Here is a 17,245-nt window from a genome sequence, read left to right as displayed (position 1 = left end):
TAACAAATCTTTGTCATTATGTTGTATTTTCAGCAATTTGTACATGGTAGAAAATGATTTGCATTTACTCAAGACATTACTGTCTTATTGCTTGTACCTTTCGTCACCCAGCTCACTTTAACAGCTACAAATGGGAGGTTCACCATAAGGGGGACTGCAATTTCGATACACATATACAAGGATTTGAGGTAGCCTCCTTAGTGAGATAAGACCCAAGTTCAACATGATTGAAAGTTGCCCCATGTAGAGGAAAACAAGGATATTATAACAAAAAGTTTAAAACATCATAAAATTTAATACTTGGCAGTGACTACACTGTGCCATTCCCAAATTGCCCCTTAGATTGGATGGATAATGGCGAATCTCCCAATTTTAACCCCAGCTACTCCCTTCCCATAAGAAAGAAAACAGCACGAGGTATAATGTGAACATGAACTAATCCGCTTAGAAAGCGAACAAGAGCAGGAAAGCCATCATAAGACAGAACAGACCCATGGCCTCAGACAAGGCGAAACCAAGAATGGCATAAGAGAAAAGCTGCTGCTTGAGGGAGGGGTTCCTGGCATAACCGATGATGAGGGAACCGAAGACTGATCCAATACCAGCTCCTGTAACAGCAGAACAGTAGTGGATGAGCAAAAAGTAACTTCAAGGCAACGACTGAACAACCAGACTGAAACTAACCAGAGCCAGCGACACCGACGGTGGCAGCGCCGGCACCAATGAACTTGGCGGCGGAGTCGATGTCGTTGGACACAGATGAAGTCTGGAAGCTTCGGACAAGGGGCAGCAGGGACTGGCTGGGGATGACAGGGGTCTGCACCTGGGTCAGGGGGCTCGCAGAGTTAACTGCGCTGACCAGGGGTCGGAGGTATGCCCTTGAGCTGGCGACAAGCTGTAGAACAAAAAAGAACTTGTAAGAAAGACCTCAAAGAGTAAACGACTGTCTGAATCTCATTCAGCAATAAATGAAAGACTTACGGCGCTCTTGGCGGCGGGGGTGATACGGGCACAGGCAAACATGGTGGTGTTTGTGGAATTGATTTGTTACCTGGAAACACAAAAAAAATGTGTTAGTTACAAGTGATGAACACAGCATTGACTCAACACCCGACAAAATTTTACGACCCACGCAAAGCACGGCCGTGACAACTGGATAAACGACAGCCAATAAGAACGGGCTACCAATTGGTGCATAGGCTAAAAGTATCCGGGACACCCCGCAAAGAAAAAACAAACGAGCGTCTAAGTAGGGTTAGGTTAGATTCTAGGATCCCAATCGCGACCAAGTTAACCCCAGACGACGGCCGGTCACGGTTGAGGAGAACTAGAACAGCGTCTGGAGAAATAATGCGAACCAAACGATGAGAAAAGTAACTTCCAGGGCAAATGCTTCAATGACACTTGCACACCTCATTAAGGTCAAAAGGTTAGAACTTCCGCAGTGGGAGGCCCCCGATCGATTCAGCACAATTTAAATTTAGTTTGAATCAGTTTAGATAGACGAAAGGCCAAGTCTAACGTTCCGAACTCAGTAGCCAACCAGCAAATCACGTGAGGCGGCGAATTCTAGCAGGACCAGAAAAGATGGCGAACGGCCTAGGTCGAATACTGCCCTGCGTGTCCCTGAACACGACCAGAAGAGGAAAATAAAGAGATGAGGCTGAGGTTTGCCATTCTAAAGGGTTGTCACGGCCGGATTCCAGCTCACTGCGCAACAGTCCTAAACAGTGGCGGCCCGCGGCCTGTTACAAGGAAGGGACTCTGCACAGGGAGTCGGTACAGCTCGGACCCGCGAATCAAGGAGATAGAGGACACACTATAAAACACCGAACTGGAAGTTAGCCAAAGCTTATACGCTCATGCCGCCTCAGAGAACGTAACGCAACAGAAATCAAGCGGTATCCCCATTCATTCACCGGCTATATCCCCAGTAACTTTAGAGGTGAAAATGGCTGACCGGGTCCTAAGGCAGGGCCCCGGAGGAAAATTCTGGCCAGACGATCAATCAAGGCACGACACACGAAAATATACGAACGAGACGAGGCCGCGAATATTAAACTACCACAATCAGTCGGATTCGAAGGCGGATGAGCCCGAAATTACGACGAGGAGCTGGATTTAACCGTACCTTCCTAGACAATCTCGAACTCACCGAAGAACAGATGAGAGGAGGAGGCGACCCGTCCTTGGGAATGTGTAAAACGCAAGTGACCGTAGAGCGAAACTCGGCACCACCGTAGTCAACCGCCTCTTCGTAGTGGCTGTTCCGTGCAGAGCATGCAGAGGGCGCTTCAGGTTTTCCATGTGCCACGTTCCACCCCTTCCTTTTATCGACCAGCAGAAAAGTGGTACTACGTGAACCAACTTACAATAGAAATGTCGGTTATTCCACTATTTTCGGCACCTTACACGTTCAAAAGCAGATAAAAAATTACAATTTTTTCAGCTTTGCAGTTCCATAGCCTTTTAGGTACTCGCTAGATTGCTTATGACTGTTATCAAGCGGCACCGAATCGACTGAGAAAGGGGCGAGAGAGGGTTTGGGAGGGGGGGCTTTGACATTGTAGGTGGTGGATGATGGCCGTCTTCATGGTAAACATCTGTAAATTCGATGGTTGCGGAATTATTTTTCAAGGGTTGGGAGATCTCATTCAGCACATAGAAGAATCACACATTGGTAACTGAACTCAAATTATAGATTCTATCATTCTTTGTGGCTCTGTTTGAGTTGTTTTGAGCTGACCCAGTACAGTCGCAATCAAGAGTGCGACGCCCTGCACGGTTTTCTTGTTTGATTGTGATCTTATTCTTTAGTGTGCGTATTTACGCCATAAATTCATTAGTTCGATTAAATTTTTGACGGCTTTTCTCTTTTTCGCAGTCCTTTTTATTTGCTATAGCCTTTTTGTGAAGGTCATTGTAGTGAGGTTATGGATTGTAAAAGCTTTCTGCTACACTGCTACACTTCCCTCCCCTCCCCCTCCCCTTCCTGTCCACGCCTACTCTTGCGGCAAATTTGAAACGCTCGCTTTGCTGAAGTCCCTGAATAAATGTTCTATTTTGTTAGTAGATGCATAAGCCACGATTAAATAAATAAAATCATTAATAACTCATCTGTATTGCCCTAAAAATATCTTGTCTGGAAAAAAAAACATAAAATATCAGAAGGGTAGTACTGTTGTGTCTCATCCTCATGTCACAGAGGAATGTGAAATAACAACATTCAAACAGTTGATAAGTAAGGTCGTTCTCAGTAAACTTTATGTTTATAAAGATTCCCTTTCAAGATAATTAATATTCTATTAAAAATTATTTTTGCCCAAATTTTTCTTGCTATTTCTGCCAATGTTGTTTTTCTCTTATTCACTAAACAAATTTTGATAACTGTTCACTTGGTCCGTACCGGTAATTGCTTTGTCTTTCATGGTGTTTCAGATGATGATCCAATTGTCATAGAGAGGCAGGAAGAGCAGCATCCAGTCAGTCTCCCATTGAGTTATGTGCTGCGCTTTTTCACTGATGCTGCTCGCAAGGAATTCCCAGATGTCAAGCCAAAAATTAAATCAGTCGCACAAACAACCCCAAACCCTAGTCAGGGCCAAAGAGTAGCACATCCACCTCTGAACAAACCACTTTCCACCACCGCAGTGCAACGGAACTTTTCACCTGCAGGTAAAGTAGACAGCAGTGCAGATGCTGCCCAAAATCATGCAGACCTGAGTATCTCTGTTACAAAAATGTTTTATTCTCCAGGGAGTGATGCTGAAGAAGATGAGGTGTTGACGGATTCAGACAGCAATGATTCATGGACAACGTCTGAAGAGTTCAGCTCAGAATATATTCTTCGATATGGCAGCAGGTATTGTCTTTGGACTTTCTTTTTTAGTGAATTTTCATGATTAATGTAGACAGAACCACACTTGAGGTTGATTCCAACTAAATTGTTGCTTCCAGGTGCATCACCTCAAGTCCCACAAATCCTAACCAAATGCCAGAGAAGCCCTTTGCTTGCCCAGTACCTGGATGCAAGAAAAGGTATAAGAATGTAAATGGTATCAAGTACCACTCCAAGAACGGACACAAAAATGATGGAAAGTATGTGCACTGGATCTTTTCTAAACATGAATGTCAGCTGTGTGAAATGTTCTACTTTTTCTAATATTTTTTTAATTTATTTTTTATTTATGAAGAATTCGCAAGGCATTCAAGTGTCATTGTGGGAAAAGCTACAAAACTACTCAAGGACTGAAAATGCACACAGCCTCACATCATACTGGGACCAACCTCACAACAATCACTACTCAAATGGGAGAAATATTGCAGATTCCCAGCAGGGAAGTTGCTGCTGCATTGAGCCCTTTGAGAACTGTAACTCTGAAACCTCTTGTAGCTACTTCTACTTCTGGGCTTAGTGCTCTTAGTGGTGCGCTAGGACTGCCAGTGAAAACTCTACAGGTATGCAAATTTCAAACTCAATCTTCTTTTTTTTTTGGCTATTTTGTTCCTTTTTATAAAATGTCTTTTAAAATTAGTAAAGTCTTATAGAGTTGAAATTTTTTTCAGAGTGTTGTTTTGTCTGCAAAATCTGCCCAGCATACAGCACAGCTGAAAGGAACTGTGATTGATACCAATGGTTTTAACTTAGCTGCAGCCCTAGCAACAAAAAAGGTTTCTGCAACAGCTGTCAGCCAGGCGATAAGCAGACATCAGTCTGCCATATCTTCGACCAAACCAAGTGGACTGCTAATTAACACCATCAACCTCACTCCCAACAAAATATGTGCAGTTGGTGAGTCAACAATGCCAGGCATACTCACTCCTGCAACATCACCACATACTCCTCCTTTGACACCAGACAGCCAAACTACAACAAAGCTTATTATGTCTCTGCCGTCACAGCAAACTGTTACCCTACCATTAACACCTGTGAGCCCAGCAACTACTCCTCCTCTTGGCCTTGAAAGTGTAGAGGGCTTGGAAAGTGTTGAGAACATAGAATGAAGTTTCTTATGGGGCAAAGTACAATCACTGAGCAGGGTATTTCAAATTTCTGAATCTTGCTGCAAGACAAAACAAGAAATAGTCAGTGCATGTGCTTACCAAACGACTTGAAGTCAATCCAAAGCTATTAATCAAGGAATCGAGGATAAGTACCTGACCAATACTTACCAACTCGCGATTTCTCTCTCATTTTTCACCTCTTACTCTGTCTCAATAATCAGCTTAGTTAAATATCAAGGAAACAAAAATTTCTTTGTGTGTGTGGTTTTGTGTCTGTGAAAGAGAGGGTGACAGTAGGTTTTGGAAACAATTAATTTATTGTCCTTGTTGATTTTTGTTTTTGTTCATATTTATTTCTAGAGAAGGAATGCTGTTACGATCTGATTGTTTGTAAATAATTTCTCATTCACCCAAGTTGTTAAACTTAGGTGTCAAGAGCCTCTAAATTACCAACCTCCGTTATCATTTTTTGGGGCTGACATTATGGCAGCTCGTATAGATCTTATGTGCCTTTAAAATAAAAGAAAAGATAAAAAATGACAAAAGAAAAATTTTATTGTATTTTATATGAGCTAAGTCAGACCACTGCATAGTCCTTTTTTTTTCTTTCCCAATTAATTTGAGCAACTTTCTTGTTTTGTTAAATATAAAGTTATGATTTGTGATATAAGTTTATAGTATTCAGTGTGTATTGTGAGTAGTTCTAGTCATTTTTTTTTTTACAACAACCAAATGAGGAGAGACTTTTTCTCTCTGTAATGTGTTTATGTGTTCTCAAATTCGTTCTTTTTTTTTAACCTGTTTTTTAAAACAAAGAATTATTATTATTATATTGCATAAGAAATCTCAACCTGTTACAAGTTTATCTTGCTGGGCTTCAATGTTGAGACAATCTTATTGCCGAGATTGTGTTCGCAGAGTTATTGTTAAGTTACTGTGTCTTTGATTATTTCTTACTATCTTTTTGTTCTTTGTTTAATCAGTTTGTGTCCTGTTATAGGTATTATTTATGTAAGTGTTGATTGGTAGAGTTGAACATAATGTATGTATTGGTGTGACTGAGGCACAGCAGGCGCTTTTCTTTGGGCCATTACGGCATCTTACTTTCCAGCCTTCTTTCAAAACTACAGGATATGAATTTCTAGCCCATGGTATGTCTTTGTATTTATGTGGTTTTAGTGTCCCTTATTACTTGAAGGTGGGCCCATAATCTGGTTTCCATCATCATCATTATCGCATGAGTCATTGTGCGGGCATCTTTGTTCATATTATTCTTTGCCTCTCTTCAAACATCTCTTTAAGAGCACTTTTCTAGTCCATTGTGAGACGTTATGCTGCCCTTTTCCTTACTACAATGGCTTGTATTACTGTATGTTTTAAACCAAAGGTATTATATATTTCAAGTCTAGGTTCATGCAGAAATGCATCCTTGTATCATCACCATAGTCAATGTAAATTCATTAAAGTTAGAATTAATTCACCAGTCTTACATGCAAGTGATGATAAGATGTAGACTGAAACGATAAGTTCTTTCAAGAACTCCAGTACCATGTTGTAGCTATTATTCTGTTTATGAAGGAATTCATTTGTTAAAATTTATGATGCCGTTTCTCTGTGCACTTTTAGACTTTCATTTTTTGCATAGTATTGTATATCTCATGTACCCTGTAGATTCAGCAAAGAGGTGCTGAGAAAAGTAACATAGAATGAGGCTCATTTCTAGATGAATGCATTACAGAAATCTCACAATTAACTCTAATATCCGTTAAGAATACTCAGTTTTCATTTCCTATTCTCGCCTCTTTAGTAAGGCTCCTGTTGTCAATATGACATTATTTTTAGGCATAAAATTGCACATTAACCAGATCATAATGCATGTTTGTGGTAGACACAATTTAATGAGTGCATTTTTAATTTCCAGTGCATATGCTCTATAGAATGTAAATTAACTGAACTGGACATAGTTTGTGTGCTTTCTATTTGTAAACTGTGATAGTGGTAATGTGTGTATTCACATATGTATAGAAGATTCAGGTATTGTGAGTGGTTTTCTCTTCAGAAGCCTATGAAGATAGAGAAATTAAGTATGTTTGTTTGTTGTTAGTGCGTCAACTTCATACTCTTGTCTTGAGATGCCTTAAGCTATAAGTTACACTCTTTCTTTTTTTTCCTTTTTTTCATCTTTTATGTGGGATCTGGCTATGACCTATTGAAGAAGAACTGGAACAGGGGACTCAGTTTTCTCATTTTCTTTCAGGTAACTTAAGGCAACTTGTTACAAAAGAGTGAAAAAAGAGATTTTTTTTTAAAGGAGCAATGTCATTACCCACTTTGCCCTCGCAAATTCCGACTACCAGCTAATTTGTGATAAATATATGGCTGTTACCAAACATCTGTTCGGAATTCTAATAATGTAGTTTTATCAAAGTACCCCTTTCTTGACTGATTGTTTTCAATTGAATAAGAGTGAGTACCATAAATGGTACTTACAAGAAGCTTTCATTTTCAATTGTAAGGAGTTTTCAATCCTCTTGCAATTTATTTGAATAACTAAACAATATTATTGGAGTTGAATTCTATTTGGTTAAAAACATGTATGTTTATTTCGCTTCAGTTTGAAAACCTTTACTCTGCTACTCATATAAGCTATTCTCCATCCATTTGTGGTTTATCTCTAGTATCTTATCTATGCATAAGGATTTGACAATGCTGCAACTCACTAACTGTATAGTCAAGAACAATATCTGAGTATACTTTGCAGCTTTAGCACTTATGCCAGTACAGTTTAAAGATTTCCAAAATAACTTTTGGACTATGCTAAATAGAGAATGTTACAGCACTTCACAAACTTAGTAAATGAATACGAATTGTAAAATTTTCTTCAAGTGCTGTGCTGTTGACTGATGTGATGACTGAAATATTTGTGTTGAATTCAAAAAGAAAAGCATTAATATCATATGGATGTTTACCTTTTTCTTTCATTTGTGTTAGGATACCTTTGCAAATGGCTGTATGTATAATCGTTACATGGTTTGGTGTATTCACGTCAGCTCTGTATTGCCAAAACGGTGCCACAAAATAAAAGGAGATAAGTGAATTTCTTTTGATTTCAATATATTATATAACATGAACAGACAACAAAATATCACAGGAGGTTATACAGAAATATAAACTGGCAGCCTCTGCATACACATTTATAAAATGCAAGAGTATCACAATATTCTTTTTTACAAATTATATGAACACTTATTTTACTTTGATGATGATGACCACTCAGACCTTGTCCCAGGTTAAGACTAGCAGACTCCAGGGAAAATTTAACCCTGATAGCAAATCAACAGAGGCTACCCATTTCATTTACAAGGAAACAAAGAAATTTTTACTTCTTGCTTCTTAGCTGAGCTAAATAAGTATTTATCTGCTCCACAACATGACGATCTTGAGCGCCACACCTCGCCTGAACAACATTGAGAGCTTGCACGTCCTTTTGTTCAAATGCAGTTTGAGCAGCTTTCTCCAACATACTGCAGGACAAAGAAAAAAGTAAGGCACTGCCAATCTAGCTGTTAGCACAACCACAGCAAGCACATGTACTAACCCAATCTTAGCATAGTACTTGACTTTCAGGTCATCCTTTACTCTACTCATATATTTTTGAGCCTCTAGTTTTTTGTTCTTTTCCAAGCAGACATCAACAAAGGGCTAAAAACAACAGGGGAAGAAATAAAAATGGAGGTTAAGATGCGAGTTTTACAAGACAGACTGGGAAAGAGGGCGAACAGCTATTCTCACCTCATATCCAATGGGTGACTTTTTATCTTTAGAGAACTTCTCAAGCTGCTCCCACTCATCATTCTGTGCATGGGCTAGGATGCGAAGCCACCAGTACCTAGATATTTACAAAATTAAAACATGATTCTTGAACAAAACAAAGATGCAACCAATCCACAACTATACCTGCGATCAGGAACTTTGAATTCAGCGCGTAAAGAATCAGCTAGTTTCAACTCCTTTAGAGACAGAAGTATCTCTACTGTGTCATGCAAAGAGCGCCCAAAAAATTCTCTTCTAAATTTGGCCTCTAAATCTCGTTGAAACTTCAATAATTTAAGCTGCTCATCACATGCTACAGCCAAAAATTCATTTCGTGCATTTTTGTAGCTTTGTCTTGCAGCTGCTAATGATGTTTCTCTAGTTCCAGAATTCTGAAAAAAGAAAAACACCTAATTAAAAACTGCAGGCTTTACAGGACTATTCCAACAAGAAAGTGATAAAAACACAAAAATACTTTGGGCAGGTAGGCCTCTTTCAAATGTAAAGCAGCTTGAGCATTGAAATCCGACTCTTGAGAATAGATATCATGCAGCTCTTTGTTGTTGTTTTCATAACTGTACTTAATGTACAGTGAATGAGCGAGAGGATAGTTTCTCATTTTCAACTGGAATCAGAAGATAAGGTAAGATAAGAGTACTCATTTTGGGTTAGGAGAGGTAAAAGGCATAACCCATCAATCAACAGTATGTAAACAGAGAACATACATAGAAATCAGCAAGGGGCATCTTTGCATGCATTCTCAACAAAACTGTGTAAACTAGATCAGTATCCCCACTTTCCATAGCCTTCAACAATGCTGGGACCTCCTGTCCCAAATTCAAAAGCAGTGGAACTTGTTCTCTTGCTCGAGGTTCATAGTCCATTAACTGTAAAGAAAGATATAATGATAAGGCAGAATATTCACAAAAGACTAATGAGCCCAAGCAGAAAAAGATGATGTGAAGATTACACGAATTGCCAGCTGAGTGTGGCCAAAATTGTTGGCTCGTAGTGCAATATCCTTAAACGAAATTCCTGGAGCCTTTCCAAGTTTGTCAGCAATTTCTTTTGCAACCTGTTCTCTGTCTTGCTTTGCTTGAGAAACCTGTCAAGGAACAAACAGAAACTGAATTAATTAAGTAATTTGTCTGACACTTCTAAAGCACTGACATGTTTCAGATACTAAAGAAACCCCAAGTATTTTGAAATATTGACTTGCCTTGTAGAAAGCCCACTCAGCTAAGATACGGCTTAAGCCCTTAGCTGGAGGTAGCTTGAGATGCTTGCATATTTGTATTGCCATGTAATAATGTCTCCTCCTTATTAACCTGTCAAGTAGCCCACTCTCAGACATTTTGATGTATCTAGAGAAGACAGTTAAGGTAAAATGCATAACACTGACCAACAAAACCACAGGTAAAAATGTTACAAAAAAAAAAACAAATTGGTAGAAAAAAATGTAGACAAAAGTTTTTAGCCTAAAGGATACTGCACATTAGTGATGGGAAGGCAGACTTTGAAGTTACGAACTGCATTGAGCACACGAAGTACACGACACATTGTAACATATGGCTCTGGATCTAAATTAGGAACAAAGCCTTTCCCAAACTGAGCCGCCTGGTGAATAACAAGAAACATAGGTATTTATTATCATCACATTACACTTGTAGGTACCAAAGAATTATTACTACTATGGTAAGTACCAACCCTTATGAACATCTTCTGATTCTCTGGGGAGAACTCATAGCCTGCAGCCTCTATACAATTTGCTACAGCTATAGGTAGTTGATCTTTAACAAGTCGGATGTACTCATCTGCGCTATGACTTCGACGCTGTAAATATAAAAATGAGATAGAAAAACTGTAGAGTAAAGGCACTTATCTCTACAACTCTAATCTGTCATACCTGGAATTGCCTTGAAGCTTCAAGGAGGTAATTTCCGGGGTCCACACTGTTTATTCTCAGAATTTTCTGAACTACTGAGGGCACAGACTGTAAAATTTCATGTGTTAAAGTGGAAATAACCCTGACGCAGTCTATTTCTGGAACCACATGAACTCGGGAGTCACAAGGGTATGTAAGAATATCACCATTTACTGTGACCAATAATAATGTTCCATCCCACACACCAACAACTCCATCACTTCCACACCTAAAGCAAAAAACAGCATAATAATGAAATATTTCACTTCAATTAGAATGCATTTCACATTCACAATTTGTCCCATTTGTAAAACATACCATGCTAACTGAAATGGGCGGCAAGCATGTGAAGTATCAATTTCACAGCCCTTTCCTGATAGATCAGATGATCCAATCCACAATCTTCCCTTATCAGTGAATAGTCCAATTCGACGGTTGTCTACTGATACTGCCATTTCCACCACAGAACTCAAACGGTCAGCAAAGCTTAGTACCTTTAAAAACAAAACACAATAAAATTATCAAAGTCTTCACATTATAATCCAGGTAAGAATGTCATATTTAAAACATGCACTTACTACATGAACAGGATGCTCTTCATTATAGGATAGGAAATACAGTTCCCTTTCTTTGGCAACAAGAATTTTTGCCTGTTTATCTTTTGCAATCACTGCCCAACTGCTTGGTGGAGCATTAAGCCCTGGAAAGTAATAATATTTTTCCATTTAACATTTCCAAAAGAAAACTAGTTACAGAATTTCACTAATTTACCTGGAATTTCTGGCATTGGATGAGTTTTCGGATCCTTCACATTGTTAACTAAGAAGAACCGGTACGAAGACGTCAAAATAGCAACACCTGTGCCACCCACACTACTATTGAACACATTGGCCTCAATAACTTTTGTTATTTTAGCCTCCTGTAAAAATGTCAACAAAACATTTATGTAAAGTGCACTTAAAAGGATTAGGAGCAAGATGAATTAAGAAACCAACTTACTTCACAGACGGAGAATGTATGTTGGTGATTTCCAAACAGATCATACCTCAGAACTGATCCATCATCTTCTATGCAAAGTAAATCGTCTGCTATTGACCAGCCTACATGGATTACTGGTCGTGATAACTGATCAAATAATAGTGTGGTAAGAAAAGGGGTATGATAAATCCCAAAAATATAAAAAGACAGCTGAAAACTTTTGCTTCACTTACCACAATTGATGAAACAAGTTCTCCAGCTGCAGTGTAAATGTATATTGTGGGCTTCCCACTTCCCTGTACCTTGACAATTTTCTTGGGGTCTCGACGCACCGCAAGAGGACCACCATAAGAACAAGACGCGACAATGACATTTTCCATATTAAAAGAGTTTGTCCATTCCATGTTGTAGACTTCAAATTTCCTGTCCAAATGAAAGAGCACCATCAATTATCACAAGACTAACACAGAACTAAATTAATAAGGTTATGTCACAAAAATTAAACAACACTTATTTAAGACGCACCGATAATACTCATCTCTCCCCACGGGACACCAGTCCGCTGTTAACAGGATTGGCATCTTGACACTTTAAAGAGAAACCGAACAGAGAGGGAAATGAATGAAATCCGAGAGCCAGTTTGAAGAAACGCCTCTTGTCACCTTGTCACCTGTAAACACATATAAAAATAATAACAAAACCTTACACAGTGTTTACATTTAAGTGAAAGGCGGTGTTTGGAGCGGGTGCTTTCCTTTTGTCAAAATGCAAATGATAAATAACCTTTGTGAAAATATTCAAAGTAGCTCTATGCTTTCTATCGTCATAATTTTCAACAATAATATTTAGAAAAATATTTGAGACAGTCCGTTGCAACAGCTGTGATTTTTAAGTCAAACGTTGTCGACCATGAGCGACCACTGGACATCCGGTTGGAAGAGAAAGAACGAACCCATCCACAGGAAGTTGGGCTGTTGGTTTACCTTTCCGCCGACAGTCTTTCTGTCCTGAATCTTGTAACACAGACATGGCGGTAGGCAAAAATAAGGGACTTTCGAAGGGCGGCAAGAAGGGAGTTAAGAAGAAGATGTAAGTTTACAATTATTCTGATCATCTATTGTACGCCAAACTTATGTATTTCTTTCTAACTATCACCCCTAGTCCCTTATATATTGGGATGATCATGGATATACTGCGGCCTGCCAGCACCTCGCTTCATGGCGCTGCATGGGACGGTGTTGACGTGGTTCATTTTGCTCAATCAGAAGTTTATAAACTATCTGGAATAGTTCCACCATTCTTGCGGCTGATTTGGGCACTGTAATCGGTTTGTCAACTATGCCCAATATTCCCTTGTTTGTTGTATGTTTGTGCCCGGCGGCCGATTTAGTAGGGTTATGTTACCCGGTGGTTTCGCCCTTCTTGGTCGCGTGTTCCGAGAGATTCGTTTACTCTGCCGGGCCAATTCTTTGCCCTGTGTGCGCTGTGGCGTGTCTAACCTACACTGCGGGCTGCTACTCCTTCTTCACTTTGCACACCCACTCGTGTTTCACTTGTCGCCTGCGGGTCTTGTGATCCGGTACTCAATCCTTTTCTCTTGTTGCAGTGTCGACCCCTTCACAAGGAAGGACTGGTACGATGTCAAGGCACCGTCCATGTTCACCACCCGCCAGGTCGGCAAGACCTTGGTCAACAGGACTCAGGGTACCAAGATTGCCTCTGAGGGTCTGAAGCACCGTGTCTTTGAAGTATCCCTGGCTGATCTTCAGAACGACAATGATGCTGAGAGGTCTTTCCGCAAGTTCCGTCTCATCGCCGAGGATGTCCAGGGCCGTAATGTCCTAACCAACTTCCATGGCATGGACCTTACCACTGACAAGCTCAGGAGTATGGTGAAGAAGTGGCAGGTAAGCTTCGCCTTTAGGCTAGTTATTTTCGCCTGCATGTGTTGTTTATTCATGTGACTTTCCTTACCTTCATGTTTTTGTTCTCAGACCCTCATTGAGGCCAGTATTGATGTCAAGACAACTGACAACTACCTTCTGCGAGTGTTCTGCATTGGTTTCACCAACAAGGACCACCAGATGTCTCACAGGAAAACTTGCTACGCGCAGCACACCCAGGTTAGTCTAATTACTGGTTATCTACTGCAGCTGATGTAGGATGATAATAACAGATCCAACTCTGACTACTATGAAGTCACTTAGAGCTATTTCTGACATCAGCTGTCTCTCATTTAATCTCAAGTTTTAGACCAAGCTATATTTTTGGCCTACTAGTCTCAAGCAATATTCTTTTTTTTGTTAAAAAAAAAAATATCCTTTTTCCTAATTTATTTTGTTAGTTTGGCTGAGATGATGATCTAACGGATCCAACTCTGACACCTGTGAAGTCACACCGAGAGCTTTTTGTCTGATACCAGCTTTTGATCCTGTGTGATACCCAGCATCCCATCTTTGCATTGGTAGATCTTTAATATATGCCTTTTTCTGTTGTAGGTGAGGGCTATCCGCAAGAAGATGGTTGAAATCATCACCAGGGATGTTGCCTCCAGTGACCTGAAGGAGGTGGTCAACAAGCTCCTCCCTGATTCCATTGCCAAGGACATTGAAAAGGCTTGCCAGGGAATCTACCCTCTTCATGATGTGTACATCCGCAAGGTTGGTTGTCTTCCTTTTGAGCGAGAATTCATTGATCATGAGTCATTGAGTTCGGGCATTTTAGCTGTTCTTGGAGCTAACTCTTTGGTTTCTTGTTTCCAGGTCAAGGTCCTGAAGAAGCCCCGCTTCGAACTCAGCAAGTTGCTTGAGCTTCACGGTGATGGTGGCAAGGGCACCACTTCTGAAGAGCCTGGTGCTAAGGTTGAGCGACCTGAGGGTTATGAGCCCCCAGTTCAGGAAAGTGTTTGAGGGGTTATCCTTATAATAAAAAAATTAAAATCCAGTATTTGGCTTTTTGCTTTTACCCTCAATTTTATTGGGCACCTTTAGCATATGCAAACTGAAGCAACACTATAACATAGGTCAGTAGTAGAGTAGCACACTGAAACGGACAGTTCATTCTTATTTTCTTGAAACTGTCGCAGTATTTGGTTAAATGTCACTTACCTTAATTATCAATGTTCTATTGATGGTGACATAGCCCCTCAAGGAGATTTTAGTGTCCTGCATGTCAATGGCCTTGGTGAATTTTAGTACCTAGAATCATGACTGTTTCAAGAAATGAACCCTTCAATTTACTTTTGATGAGTTCCAATAGTGGTTGGTACCTCTTTGTACATTGCAGCCTCAGAGCTGGGTAGCTTAACTCTCAGTAATTCTTTGATGATAGTGTCTCTCACCTGCAGATCAAAGGGATTAAGACTCCAGTCGGGGTAGGTAATTGGCACTTTGTGGGGAACCCTACTTGGAACAATTTCATACATACCCTTATTTTCAATTTCTTAAACTGGTTCTTTGAAAAATATAAATAATTGAGGTTACAGTCCCATGAAGTCGAACTAACTCATTGGTTCAAATGGATGCCTCCTTCAACAGTTACATAATTTTGAAAAGTTGGGATCGATATGTGTGGGTTCTCCATTGTGTCTAAATGCTACATTTTTCGCCCTGAGAGTTAGACCCCTGACTCCATTCAAAACATAAAACTGAGAATGGCAGGTTATCCATAGACTCTTTTACCTGCGTCCGCACCCTGTAGCCCGCCGTGCACAGAGCGTAGATGTTGTGGCAGTTGTGGCCGACGCCGACGACCAAGCCGACGTGCTGGTCGCTGAGCCCTTGCGCGCGCAGCAGCGGCATCATGACCCCGAAGATGGACAGCAGGACCGTGGCCATGGAGAAGAGCAGCAAGTGCGCCAGGGCGTGGGTCCAGGCGCGCGCCCACAGCCTGGCCGAGTGGTCCAGCTGCAGCCACAGCCAGCGGGCCTCGCGGAGGCGGAGCCTCGCCCTCGCAGCGTCTCTGTCGCGGCCCAGCACCTGCGTTCAAGCACGGGGTTTAGGACCGGCCACCGCGCTTCGGGGTTTTGCATCGCAATAGCCAGACTGATTCGTTTTCGTCACTCTGCCTCTCTCGCACTCATGGCGCAGGTGCGAGAGAGACAGCCACGAGAACGACTCTCGGAATGAGTCCACAGGGACCTGCCTGCGTCAGCTGGTGCAGCTGGTGCAGCAGCCGCTGGGCCGACGTCTCCAGCCCGAGGCCCGCGAGCTGCCAGGTGCCGGGCACGATGGCCAGGTACGTGGCGCTGAGCTCGTAGGTGGGGAACTGCCGCCAGGGCAGGTAGCCGTAGAAGTGCGCCCAGAAAGTGACGGCCACGCCGAACAGCGGCGACACGATGCCCGTCGCCAGCGCCCTGCGGTGCATCCCGAGGCGCAGCGGCACGCCGAATGCCTGCTGGAAGTTGGCCTGGAAAAGGAGGGAAGGCAGGAGCAGTCGTGTCCACCGGGTCCGGTCATCGGCGTGCTCGCGCAGTGTACCTGGAACTGGTGGGAGTAGTTGAACGCGCGGGCGACGTGGTGCAGGGCGGGCCAGTGCAGCAAGGGGATGAGCAGGGGGGCGTGGCCGATAATGACGAAGAAGGCGTAGTAGGCCTTGAGGCTGAAGTAGCCAGCCCGCTGCGTCACCTGCGAGAACAGCGAGTTGAGTTTGTGCAGCCTCTCTGCAGGCCAGCACGCGTGAGGCGCGGTGGGGGAGTTCACCTGTATCCAGTGCAGCAGGCCTTGGAAGGCGATGACGGCGGCGGCGGTCCAAGCCACCACGGCGTACAGGGAGTGCGGCGAGCGCTTCCGGAACACCACCCGCCCTGCAGAGCATGTCGCAGGACAAGGGACAGCAGCGTTAGGCGCCAGGGAAGTCCACTCCACTCGCGGCGCAGTCGTCCTATGCCGGCACCTTACCCTCTCTCTCGCACAGTGGCCACGCTTGCATGGCCAACAGGACCCAGCGACATGGGCGCAGCTGCGCGAACCAGCTTTCCTCCGGCATTTCCTTCATTTCTTTGGACGCTTGGAAACGAAAACGAGATGGGGCTGGAACCTGGCGATGCCTGCGCCCTTCAGGCGGTGACTCCTGGAGTGCCCGTCCGGTGTGTGTTTGGGGGGGGGGGGGGGGGGGGCACTGCCCAGCACTGCGTGACCACAGCAGGCTTGACCACTTTGCATAGAAGCTCCCGTGGGGCCCTCTGCTCTAGCCTGACGGCCCTCGGGGGTGCTGTGTCCTGTGCCCGGGCCGGCCTGCCTCTGCGTGGGCCGCACGTCGCCTGATTGACACCTCGCGGCCGCCATGCTGTCACTGCCCTGCCCCTGTCCCCGGTCATGCAAGGGCAGCCAGGGCGACGACACGCACTGCGGGTTGCAGGTCAGTGCCGTGCCGTGGCGGTGCCGTGGCGGTGCCGTGGCGGTGCCAGCGCCCAAGCTGTCCGGCCCAAGCACTATCTTGTATCGGCGCTGTCCTGTCGGGCTGACAGCACCAGCAGTCAACAGCCCTGCCCTGCCGAGAGACTCCAAAGAGGTTTTTCGTCGCTCC

At 42.8% G+C, this 17,245-nt stretch overlaps 5 protein-coding genes across 7 annotated transcripts; 2 read left to right on the top strand and 3 right to left on the bottom strand.

Annotated features, from left to right (window-relative positions):
- Positions 1–9: 9 nt before the first annotated feature.
- LOC117641803 (ATP synthase lipid-binding protein, mitochondrial) lies at positions 10–2,310 on the bottom strand. Of its 3 annotated transcripts, none has more exons than XM_034379442.1 (4): positions 2,156–2,310; positions 982–1,051; positions 685–895; positions 10–608 (listed from the first exon to the last, which is right to left on the bottom strand). In XM_034379442.1, the coding sequence occupies exons 2-4, from the start codon at positions 1,021–1,023 to the stop codon at positions 445–447; spliced, it is 417 nt and encodes a 138-aa protein (XP_034235333.1). In that variant the 5' UTR covers positions 1,024–1,051; positions 2,156–2,310; the 3' UTR covers positions 10–444. The 3 variants fall into 3 exon arrangements, with proteins under 3 accessions (XP_034235333.1, XP_034235334.1, XP_034235335.1); XM_034379443.1 differs by having other exon boundaries at positions 2,132–2,276; XM_034379444.1 differs by lacking the exon at positions 2,156–2,310 and adding an exon at positions 2,066–2,090.
- A 215-nt stretch (positions 2,311–2,525) lies between these two features.
- LOC117641800 (zinc finger X-linked protein ZXDA) lies at positions 2,526–8,101 on the top strand. Its single transcript, XM_034379439.1, has 6 exons — positions 2,526–2,680; positions 3,439–3,675; positions 3,757–3,862; positions 3,958–4,098; positions 4,194–4,458; positions 4,567–8,101. Exons 1-6 carry the CDS (start codon positions 2,578–2,580, stop codon positions 5,002–5,004), a joined length of 1,290 nt encoding a protein of 429 aa, XP_034235330.1. The 5' UTR covers positions 2,526–2,577; the 3' UTR covers positions 5,005–8,101.
- On the bottom strand, positions 8,098–12,422 carry LOC117641799 (vacuolar protein sorting-associated protein 16 homolog). Its single transcript, XM_034379437.1, has 17 exons — positions 12,245–12,422; positions 11,953–12,142; positions 11,741–11,866; positions 11,513–11,660; positions 11,320–11,441; positions 11,060–11,235; positions 10,724–10,970; positions 10,525–10,650; positions 10,307–10,434; positions 10,037–10,181; positions 9,788–9,922; positions 9,543–9,704; positions 9,293–9,442; positions 8,962–9,209; positions 8,797–8,893; positions 8,603–8,706; positions 8,098–8,528 (listed from the first exon to the last, which is right to left on the bottom strand). The coding sequence occupies exons 1-17, from the start codon at positions 12,298–12,300 to the stop codon at positions 8,384–8,386; spliced, it is 2,505 nt and encodes an 834-aa protein (XP_034235328.1). The 5' UTR covers positions 12,301–12,422; the 3' UTR covers positions 8,098–8,383.
- Positions 12,423–12,651: 229 nt separating this feature from the next.
- Positions 12,652–14,665, top strand: LOC117641802 (40S ribosomal protein S3a). Its single transcript, XM_034379441.1, has 5 exons — positions 12,652–12,808; positions 13,326–13,626; positions 13,714–13,842; positions 14,218–14,379; positions 14,482–14,665. The coding sequence occupies exons 1-5, from the start codon at positions 12,747–12,749 to the stop codon at positions 14,626–14,628; spliced, it is 801 nt and encodes a 266-aa protein (XP_034235332.1). The 5' UTR covers positions 12,652–12,746; the 3' UTR covers positions 14,629–14,665.
- Positions 14,666–14,692: 27 nt separating this feature from the next.
- Positions 14,693–17,004, bottom strand: LOC117641051 (gustatory and odorant receptor 63a-like). Its single transcript, XM_034378150.1, has 7 exons — positions 16,872–17,004; positions 16,198–16,523; positions 15,863–16,126; positions 15,400–15,696; positions 14,988–15,059; positions 14,827–14,916; positions 14,693–14,761 (listed from the first exon to the last, which is right to left on the bottom strand). The coding sequence occupies exons 1-7, from the start codon at positions 17,002–17,004 to the stop codon at positions 14,693–14,695; spliced, it is 1,251 nt and encodes a 416-aa protein (XP_034234041.1).
- Positions 17,005–17,245: the final 241 nt, after the last annotated feature.

The sequence above is a fragment of the Thrips palmi genome, unplaced genomic scaffold, assembly GCF_012932325.1.
Source record: "Thrips palmi isolate BJ-2018 unplaced genomic scaffold, TpBJ-2018v1 HiC_scaffold_15, whole genome shotgun sequence".
Lineage (NCBI taxonomy): Eukaryota > Metazoa > Arthropoda > Insecta > Thysanoptera > Thripidae > Thrips > Thrips palmi.
The sequence above is the reverse complement of the archived record's forward strand: the minus strand, read 5'-3'. Positions and strand labels throughout refer to the sequence as shown.

Coding starts and splice junctions, on each gene's coding strand:
- LOC117641799 (XM_034379437.1), bottom strand. CDS start 12,300: ATGCCAATCCTGTTAACAGCGGACTGGTGTCCCGTGGGGAGAGATGAG. Junction 10,971..11,059: donor CGCCCATTTCAGTTAGCATG/GTATGTTTTACA, acceptor TTTTTGCTTTAG/GTGTGGAAGTGATGGAGTTG. Junction 8,529..8,602: donor AAGTACTATGCTAAGATTGG/GTTAGTACATGT, acceptor TTTGTCCTGCAG/TATGTTGGAGAAAGCTGCTC.
- LOC117641803 (XM_034379442.1), bottom strand. CDS start 1,023: ATGTTTGCCTGTGCCCGTATCACCCCCGCCGCCAAGAGCGCC. Junction 896..981: donor CCCCCGCCGCCAAGAGCGCC/GTAAGTCTTTCA, acceptor TTTGTTCTACAG/CTTGTCGCCAGCTCAAGGGC. Junction 609..684: donor CGTCGGTGTCGCTGGCTCTG/GTTAGTTTCAGT, acceptor CTGCTGTTACAG/GAGCTGGTATTGGATCAGTC.
- LOC117641051 (XM_034378150.1), bottom strand. CDS start 17,004: ATGGCGGCCGCGAGGTGTCAATCAGGCGACGTGCGGCCCACGCAGAGG. Junction 16,524..16,871: donor GGGAGCTTCTATGCAAAGTG/GTCAAGCCTGCT, acceptor CATGCTCTGCAG/GGCGGGTGGTGTTCCGGAAG. Junction 16,127..16,197: donor ACTACTCCCACCAGTTCCAG/GTACACTGCGCG, acceptor CTCCTTTTCCAG/GCCAACTTCCAGCAGGCATT.
- LOC117641800 (XM_034379439.1), top strand. CDS start 2,578: ATGATGGCCGTCTTCATGGTAAACATCTGTAAATTCGATGGTTGCGGA. Junction 3,863..3,957: donor ATTCTTCGATATGGCAGCAG/GTATTGTCTTTG, acceptor TGTTGCTTCCAG/GTGCATCACCTCAAGTCCCA. Junction 4,099..4,193: donor GGACACAAAAATGATGGAAA/GTATGTGCACTG, acceptor TTATTTATGAAG/AATTCGCAAGGCATTCAAGT.
- LOC117641802 (XM_034379441.1), top strand. CDS start 12,747: ATGGCGGTAGGCAAAAATAAGGGACTTTCGAAGGGCGGCAAGAAGGGA. Junction 13,627..13,713: donor GTATGGTGAAGAAGTGGCAG/GTAAGCTTCGCC, acceptor TTTTGTTCTCAG/ACCCTCATTGAGGCCAGTAT. Junction 13,843..14,217: donor GCTACGCGCAGCACACCCAG/GTTAGTCTAATT, acceptor TTTCTGTTGTAG/GTGAGGGCTATCCGCAAGAA.